Here is a 10144-nt window from a genome sequence, read left to right as displayed (position 1 = left end):
TAACACTTCTATTATTAATTAGTTAACAATTCACCACTATGCAAACACCATCATTTCTACGTTCTCTCTCCTTTTTTTATTGCCTTGAACTCTGTATCTTGTATTAACTCAAACTAGCGACAACTATTTACAGAGGCTTCACATTTTCTAGAAATTCCCAATATATGCCGTCCAGAAACCTGGCCTTCTTTGTCACTATGTATGTTGTTTCGTCTACATACACGTAAACATACAATGAATTGCGACCTAAACTATTAGGTACGTATCGTCGATGTTACCGCTGCTTGTAGCAACAATTTTTCCTAATTCATTTGGAATTACCTGTAGTTAGTTAAATTAATTAAAAAATTAATTTACTAATATTTTCGTTGTTTTCGGGCGAAGCCAACTTTGACGAATTTATTTTTGTGGCCCTTTCCTTATAAAGGAAGAACAATTTTGAAATGAAAGTAAATTTGTATTCTTTCTGACTAAAGCAGTTCATATGGAACTAGTTAGCAATCTTACTACTGAGCCTTTTTTAGCAAACATACGAATATTTTTTGTAAGACGTGAGAAATCAAACCACATTTATTCTAACCATGTTACGAACTTTGTAAATACAATCACCAAACATTCAGGTATTCATTATTTTATCAAATCTGAATATAACAATAAGTCAATTCAGACGTCATTAGCAAACAACAGTGTTAATTGGAATTTCATACCAGCTAAATCTCTGCACTTTGGTGGCCTGTGGGGAGCGACTGTCAACTCATTTAAATACCATTTGGTTGGTAACTAACAATAAGCGTTCAATCATCATAATTTTGGATATTTTATATTTTATCTCTTTGTTTTTGGACGCAAGTCGTTCAAGAACGGCAATATATGTCTGCTATGCATATTAAATACTCTGCGGGTATATCCATACTCATCATATTATATACTACGAGAGTGTACGCGCGAATATGTGCTAAGACAAAGGGCGCAGCTGCGGTATGTAAGCAGTTTCTGGAAAAAGGAGTTGCGCCGTTAAGTCTCACAGTTTTCCAGTGTGTAGTATAAGAAGCCATGTGCGAGGTAACATATGAAAATTTTTCATGTAAAACAATTTAATTTGGTTAATAAATAATATTAAATATAAAAGTGCATTTTTGATTTTTTCTTAACAACGCACTTAAACCTTCCAGATACCTGCAAACATGTAAAAAACGAAAATGGAAAACACAAATAACACATTTAAATACTAACATTACCCAAAATAGTTTTTGCTTAATTTTAACTTTACAGGCTTCTCCGTCAATGTGCAGGAGTCACGTTCTAGTCAACGACCTGGCAAATTTACTCTTTTGTGTTATGAACCTGTTGCCTGCCATCTGTAATTCATCAGATGAACTCGTTGGACTTCCAGTCACCTCAGAAAATAAGATACTTAAGGATATTCACGTAAAATGCAAGGAACTGTTTTTCTGTTTTCTGCTAAGAGGTGCACCGCTAGAAATTCTGTATAAGGTATATAGAACGAACGAAGGAATGAACAAACGAACTACATAATACATAATATAAATGAATTAATATACCTACCATCAAATAATTATTATTGCAGATGTTTCGCAAAAAGTGGGACGAACTTTATATATATAAACCAGTGAGCGGTATGAGCCCATGGGTCATGTTTGGATTGCCGTATCTTTATCTGGATAACCCAAGCAATGTTAAAAATGTTTCCGACCTTCAGGATAATGTTGTAGTATATTCTGAAATTACAATTTTGTTGGCACAACCACAGCCAAATTGGTGTATGCTATTGAAGGTTGGTTTCCGTTGCATTTAATAAAAACAAAGGATATTGTATTAACTTACCCCATGAAGGTTGCTAAGATGTATTCCCACCATATTTATTTAATTTCACATTCTGCAATATATATACATAAATAAGTTTTATTAATTTTACCGATGATACATTTCTTTTTATGGTTCTTTCAATAAATTTATCCATCTCGAATTAGACTGTTACCGTGTTAGATACTAAGCGGCTTTTATTAATTTTTTATTGAACTAATTTTAACTTTTTCATTATTTTACATTTTAAATAAGTCGCATTAGGTAGGTACGCATTAATATGTAGAAAATTTAAGTCAATTTTATTCTTTGACAGTTGGAATGTTTTAAAATATTTAACAGTGTAATCCGGAATGTTTCTCCAAATCTGCCATATTCTTAACTACTACAAGTACATTTACTTAAAAATCTTGAAAGGAATATCCTGGTGTGATACTGTACTGTAGTTATGGTATTTAAAAGCAAAGGAAGTTATCTGCATCGAAGAGAAATAAAAAAGCCTAATTTGGTTGGTAGGTATATGTGAATTACGATAGTGGCCGTTTGTCAGGTAGCCTGCTTAAAATACTTGACGTTTTAATAGTTGTTCAGATGTTTAAATATTAGAAATATTGTTGGTTTATCCAAATATCATATGGAAGTGATTTAGGTATAATTTTAGTGTATCGACCTTTTGCAGGTAATATCTTAAAAATAGTTGTAGATACGCTTACACTTATTCAAAATAATATTTGAAAACTAGTTAGTTACCACTTTCTCTCCTTCCTCTTTCAGGATGGTGGTTGTGTTTTATATTGTCAGGTAAAATTTCGTCATCGATTACTGTGACGCGTCGAATTGCTTCTTCGTTCTTTTCCATTAGATCACACTGTTTGCAGTCTGCTTGACAAGATCTTCTGGAATATGCATCGGCATTCTTGTGTCCGGTTCCAGGCCGTTGCTCTACGTCAAAATTATATTCCTGTAGCTTCTCAATCCATCGAGCTACCTGGCCCTCTGGATTCTTGAAATTGGGAAGCCACTTTAAAGCTACATGATCGGTGCGTAGGGTAAATTTTTGTCCATACAGGTATTTATAAAAATGTTCTACACCTTTGACTATAGCCAGCATCACTCGTCTAGTGACGCAGTAGTTTCTTTCGGCTTTTCATAAGGTCTTGCTAATATAGCCGATTACCTTCTCGTGGCCATCTTGTAACTGCGAAAGAATGGCTTCCATTCCCACATTGCTGGCGTCGGTGTCCAAAATGAACATTCCATTGGTCCCAGGATGTACCAGTACGGGGCTGTGATTAGAGCCTGCTTCAAAGTATCAAATTCCGTTTGACAATCCGAATCCCAATGAAATTTTTGCGGTTACTTTCGGTTAAACGTCTCAAAGGTTTGGTGATATTGGCGAATCCATAAACATAGTGACGATAATAAGTACACAGTCCCAAGAAGCTTCTTATATCGTGGACATTTCCAGGCGCTGGCCATTCTTTCACGGCCTTTATCTTCTCTGGATCCACTGCTACGCCCTTCACTGATACAACATGTCCCAAGTAAGAAACCTCTTCGCGGAAAGGGTGGCACTTTTTCGGACTGAGTTTCAAATCTTCCTCACGTAACCGCTGGAATACCGTTTGCAAATTCTGCAGGTGTTCATTAAAGGTGCTTCCAATCACTATGATGTCATCCAAGAATACCAAGCAGGTCTTTCCAATTTGATCACTCAAGACTTTCTCCATCAACCTTTCGAACATCGCCGGTGCATTGCATAACCCGAAAGGTATAAAAAGATGTAACTGTAAAGTGTCAAAGGCCCGTGCCGATAGAGAATGCGGTCTTTTCCTTATCGGCACCATCTAAAGCAACTTGCCAGTATCCGCTCTTCAAATCGAGTGTGGAAAACATTTTCTAGCCAGAAAGCATATCCAAGGTGTCATCAATCCGTGGTAGTGGATAACTATCTTTCTTAGTTACGTTGTTGAGCTGTCGGTAATCCACACGAAAACGGGTTGTTCCATCCTTCTTCTTTACCAATACTACTGGTGATGTCCATGGACTTGAGGATGGCTCAATTATGCCGGTCTCCAGCATTTCGTGGATTATTCGTTCTGCATCTTCCTTTTTGACCAGCGTAATCGTCTAGTTCTTTGACAAATAGGCTGCGCATTACCGGTATTGATCTTGTGTTTTACGATATTGGTCCTTCCCCTACCATTCCTGTCAGTCTCAAAGACGTCGGCATTCTGAAAAAGTAGATGTTGCACTTTGTATTTCTGCTCTCTCGTTAGCTTCCTACAATGTCTGTCCATCACTCCACTTATTTCAACAGGTACTGTTTCAGAATTTACCTTTCGGTTTACAGCCTCCTGTCTACCCCTGATGAAATAGAATTCTTCGGCATTCAGTCTTAGAATGCGTCTTTTTAAAATCATGTCAAAATCGTATTTTTATAAAACGTCCAGCCCAACAATTACGTCATCTTCAATATCTGCCAAAAGCACTCGATGGTCAAAGACAGTCTTACCGATTTTTAAGTGAGACGTCAGCTTCGCCATGAACAACCGCTTTTTCTCCGGTAGCCGTACGCAGAACCCACTTAGTTGACACGACCCGGTTAGAATCCTCAACTACGCTGGGTTTTACTACGCTCCTAGTGGCCCCAGTGTCCAAAAGAAACACGCATCTTCGGCCATTTATTTTTCCACCTAGGAGTAGACTGTCATTCTGGTGCTTCAAGGTCTTCGTAAATGCGATAAATTCGGGGTCTTTTTGTCTTTGGGTCAACGTTTGCCCCGTTACGTCGACCCTATCTAGTTTTCCTGCTGTTGACGTCGAGTACTTGGGGGAGGAGTACATTTTCTACACTGCCTCCTGGTATAACCTAGTTCGCCGCAATTCCAACATTTTAGCCTTCTTGTTTCTTTATCGAACTTGGAGATGATTCGGCAGACGGTTTCTTCTAAAGATTCTGACGAATCCGTTTCTTCACACAGTAGCCGAACCCTTCCCTGTTTGCAATAGGCCCGTTTAACAGTTTCGTAGTACAATGCACGAGCCAATGCATCAGCTAGCGTCTTAGGTCGGTCAAGGCGTATTTGTTGTTGGGTGTCACTGTCCCGAAGTCCATCAGTAAATGCCTCCACTGCCAACCTTTCCATCAATTCTTCTGGAGTATTCGGATAGGCCAGTCGAGACAGTCTCGCAATATCGGCCTCGAATTCTTGTAGGGATTCCGTTGGTTTCTGCTGACGGGTTTTCAGTTGGATGTGATACACCGCTGTTAAATGAGCCTCGCCGTAGCGCAACTCCAACCGTTTTACCAACTGTTCATAATCCGCCAATTCTTCCGAGGAAAGGGTGTTCAAAATGTCACATGCCTCTCCACGAAGCGCAACGGTCAACGCAGTGGCTTTTGCTCCAGGCGCCCATTTATTCGCCTTAGCAGCCGCCTCGAATTGTTTGTGATATGTGGTCCATGAGGACTTTCCGTCAAACGTTGGTGATTTTACTCGTGTTCTGGACTCTATACCGCTTCCTTGGCTAATTTGGCCGACTTCGTTGAGTGTACTAAATGCGCCAACACCCCCTTCGATTGGTTTTGTCTTTCCATTACAAATCAATTCTTCCAGCATTTTTATCTTTTCTTCTGTTTCTTGAATATTCTTATTAAATTTTTTTCTTCCCATTTATTCTCCAATTCACGTTTCAAACTTTTACTGTTTTCTTCCAATTCACGTTTCGGACTTTTACTATTTTCTTCCAATTTATTTTCCATACATTTACTGTTTTGTTCCAATTTATATCCCAAACTTTTAGTGTTTTCTTTCAATTTTTCTAAACTTCATCATTTGCGACAATTCGTCTTCAAAAAAGAACGTCTCAGGATCATGGCCATCCTTTTTCAACGCCTTCGCGAGCCGCCACTGAAGTTCCGCTTTGTTACCGCTTGTCGCTTCATCCAGTTCTTCCAATTCCCTTCTTAACTCAAATACTTTCAATTCGTACAACTTCTTTGCCATTGTAATGTCTTTTACTCAACTCCACACCTGACACCAGTTGTAATGTTCGTGGGTTTTAACAAATTAACCTTTAAGAAGAAAACTATTTATTTACACTAATTATTATTGAACTTAAAAACACTTTTAAATTATTACTAAACTTAGGTAATTATTCCATTTATTTACACTACTGTTACTATTCACTGTTCTATTTATTTCACTTTCTATCACTGTCAATTTGTGTCTTGATTCACTTCTGCAACGGTCTACTTTCTACTCTCTCGGCGATCGTCTCTTCCTTTAAATACTCTTTTGGTCCCTTTCGGGAACTTTCTAGAGCCGTCCGGAAAAGTCTCGTTTTCTTTGAACTGTTTAATTGCTTTCCCGGAACGCAGGTACGACACACACGTTTACAAATACGGCGCACATGAAGAAAAGCGCCCGCGGCTAGTCGGCGAATCGATAAGCCGCTCACACACACGTATGCCCGATCGCGCACAAACGCGCTCGTGCTCGCTACAGTATATTAAAATAAGGGTGTTTTGAGTTACGCCGATGGGATTCGAACAATAAGGAAATTTTAACGAACATAAATGCAAGATCTAAATCAACGACCGATCAAATTAGGTGTCGACACAGGAACTAAAATCTGGGGGTTCTATGGAATTCCGATCGTGATACTTTCCAGTATAACATCCAAAGCTTCGACGAAAAGGAACAGGTAACAAAGAGATCAATTTTGTCGTCATCGGCCCAAATATTCGATCCGCTAAGATTGTTAGATTCAATAATAATCAATGCTAAGTTAATTATTTAAGCTCTTTGACAGACAAAATTAACATGGAACCAAGCGGTCACGTTAGAATTAAACACGAAATGACTATCGTTCAGGGATCAGTTGAAAGATATTAGAAACCTCTTATACCGCGACAAGTCAAGCTAAAGGACGCGTGTGTCTTCCGAAAAAGCACACGGCGAGTTATATATTGCGACTTAATACAAAGAAACTATTGTACAACTTATGCACTGCGTTGCATTTTGAATATGTCAGCAAGACATAATATTATAAATACTCGTGTCAAGAGTTGTTACTTCACTTATTCAAGTGTATTGGTCTTAGCGACATCTCATTTGTGGAACAATTTCAAATTTTATTTAAATAAAGTTTTTTTGTTTTTTAAAAACGGATTTTTATTTTAAACAAAAATAACTAGTATTTATATCAGAAGTCAAGGTAAATTTGGTATTATTTCCAAATCACTATTATGTTCGAAATCCCGCGTAGCACCACTAATAAACATTTCGCTACCGCGACTGGAACTGTGTGGCGCATTGCTCTTAGCAAAATTATTAAAAAGGGTAATCGATTCTTTACGTATAAAATTCCATCAGCAGTTTTATTGGTGTGATTAAAAAGTAATATTAGCATGGTTAGCAAAATCACCTTCTAAGTGGAAGGTTTTTGTAGCAAAAAGAGTGACAGAGATCCAAGCTTTGACAAACAACAAGGACTGGAGGCATATATCTTCCAAAAGCAATCCTGCTGATCTCGTAACTCGTGAAAAGTCAGGTAAACAACGTAAAACCTCCCAATTGTGGTGGAATAGTCCACATTGGTTTTCATGCGACGAAACTAAATGGCCGATTAGTACGATTATTGATTCAAACAAGTTTTTAAATATAGAATTAAATTAAACGTGCTAATAATATGCTCCCAATTACAAACATACAAAAAATGGAAAAATATAAAATATCAGTAATTTATTATTGCTTAACGCCATTTTAGATGAAAACCAAATATTGTGAGAAGGAGGTCGTCTTCAAAAGTCATTATTCTATCATAATAAAAAATATCCTATTATCAGGAGTGAACATATTTGGGCTGCTACATTGCGTAATTAATCAGGTGCTATCATTGGCCAATCTCCTGTAAAAACACCGTAAAAATAGTATTGTGTAATTGCATTCCGTGTTATTGAGCAAACCCTAAGACTATCACACCTTTGATGGAATCATTACTCCAAACCCGCGCAACACTAGCTCCTCCTTTCTACAACTGTGGCTTGGATGACGCCAGTCCTGTCATTATTAGAGACAGAAAGGGACGTGGGGCGAAATCATTAAAATGTTATATATGCATATGTATATATTTCGCCACTAAGTCAATACACCTCGAATTCATAACAAGTCTAAGTGCAGAAGTATGCTTAGCTACCTTACGTAGGTTCACATTCAGGAGCGGCATTCCCTTAAACGTATATTCAGGCAATGGCACGAATTTTGTCGTACGAACTCTATGGTAAAAGATCTCTGTAACATGCTCAACGATCCCAGTAATGTATCAGAAATAAAAAATACTTTAAACGAGGATGGCGTAACATGGCACCTTATTCCTGCGTTTTCCACATTTCGGTGGACTTTGGGAAGCGGGTGTCGAAATGGCATTTGATGCGAGTTGACAGTCAAACGTCTTTAACTTACGAAGAATATAAAAATTCTAAAACACATTGAAGCGATACTAAATTCACGCCCTATTTCTCCCTGATCAAATGATTCCAATGATCCTAATCCTTTAACTCCATCCCACTTTTTAATCGGTCGCACTCTTACTTCCTTGCCGGAACCATCACTAGCTGATCTAAGCGATAACCATCTGATTAAATTCTAACATGTGCAGAAAATCAAGCAGCATTTCTGGAAGCGGTGGAGCAAGGAATATGTGAGCAAGCTCCAATGCAGGACCAAGTGGACACAACAGCAAGCGAATTTACTGCAAGAGGGTGCTCTCGTAGTGAGCCTCCTCATAAATGGCGGCTCAGAGGAGAAAATTGGTAGTGATTCGATTATAAAGGGACCAGTGAACAAGGTGTGCGTTCTCCCGTTAAACAATTCATGAATGCAAAGACTATTAATTACCTATAAACTTTATTAGGTTAACGTAGATTTAATTACTATTAATATCATTCATTATTGCCTATCCGTATGTGTTTGTTAATTGTTTATGTTTCTTAATTATTGAGCATGTTTTTTCTAGCATAATTACTGGCATTTCTTAACTTTATATTGAAAGCTTCATTAACTTTCAAGGGGGCGGCATGTATAGATTCAGGGTACATTTACCATTATCTTTTCTTTGAAACCTTAATCTGGAAGTTTAAATATTAGAAATATTGTTGGTCTATCCAAATATCATATGGAAGTAATTTAGGTATAATTTTAGTGTATCAACCCTTTGCAGGTAAAAATATCTTGGAAATAGTTGTAGACACCCTTATACTTATTACTTATATACAAGTATTCAAAATAATATTTGAAAACTAGTTTTCTATTCAAAGATCTGTGACCATTGTAAAGATAGCACTACAAGAATTAGCAATAGGTTAATATCAGGAAAAATTTTAATTCTAAGTTTATGCTACGGATTAAAATAGATTAATACACGAATTATTAAATTCAAACTACATATTCTTGTCTCGATATAAACTACGTATACTTACTTATCTTTAAGGTTCTTTGTATGAGAAGAGGATTAGTTATTCGTTTACTTCTAAAAATGGCAATAACGAAATCTGTCATTAATTCGACAAAGCATAATGAGAAGAAATCGAAGTTATGTCAAGGATTCTTATGTCCAGGAGATGGTTCTTGCGAAGTTGCTTTTTCAAACAGCACCGAAACTGGCTCAGAAGTTTTTACTCATTTAACAGCGTCACTAACATATGTTTTACTCCTTGTTGGGGATGCTGCAGATATCTCTGATGTATTAATTCCGGCTATTGAAAACGAAAAAGACTGGGGTCGCTATTTCGACAAAAGACAGGTAAACCTACACATTGTTTTACATTTTATCTTAGACTTCACTCTGTAGTCGATACCCACCACTAATGGGAAAATATGTATTTTCCAATATTTCCAAAATAATCCGTAAAAGGATTACTGCTGATACAGAATATGGAATATTGTCTATCGACATTTGGATACCCTCTAAATTCTCGCTGTTTGTAACTTCTGGAAATTAAATGTTCTAGGAAAAAATTAGGCTATGGAAGAAAATGTGTTCTACATTTTCCTCTTTAGTGTTTGATAAAATCAGAGCCGATTAGGGTCAAAAATTATTTATTATAAGAAAATCAGCATCGACGTTTCATTTGAAGTTTTTCAAAGCTGCAATACATAGTGAAGAAATATTGCGTAAGTGCCTAAATAATATGAATCTACTAAGTTTCTTTGGGTCACAATGTATTGCTTGCAAACTGTCGAGGTGTAGTACATTAGCTCCCATAAAACTTAATATCACGAAACATATATATAAATAAAATAATAAATATTAC

The 10144-nt window shown here is 37.0% G+C and overlaps 1 protein-coding gene across 1 annotated transcript in view; it reads left to right on the top strand.

Moving 5' to 3' along the window:
- Window positions 1-10144, top strand: part of LOC108736195 — a 121651-nt gene that overhangs the window by 82484 nt on the left and 29023 nt on the right. The window contains exons 7-8 of the mRNA XM_025977711.1: window positions 8491-8644; window positions 9563-9633. Coding sequence (XP_025833496.1) covers window positions 8491-8644; window positions 9563-9633 — 225 coding nt within the window. The remainder of the gene's footprint in view (window positions 1-8490; window positions 8645-9562; window positions 9634-10144) is intronic.

Source organism: Agrilus planipennis, unplaced genomic scaffold, assembly GCF_000699045.2.
Source record: "Agrilus planipennis isolate EAB-ADULT unplaced genomic scaffold, Apla_2.0 scaffold125, whole genome shotgun sequence".
Classification (NCBI taxonomy): Eukaryota; Metazoa; Arthropoda; class Insecta; order Coleoptera; family Buprestidae; genus Agrilus; species Agrilus planipennis.
This window is presented reverse-complemented; position numbering and strand designations above follow the sequence as displayed.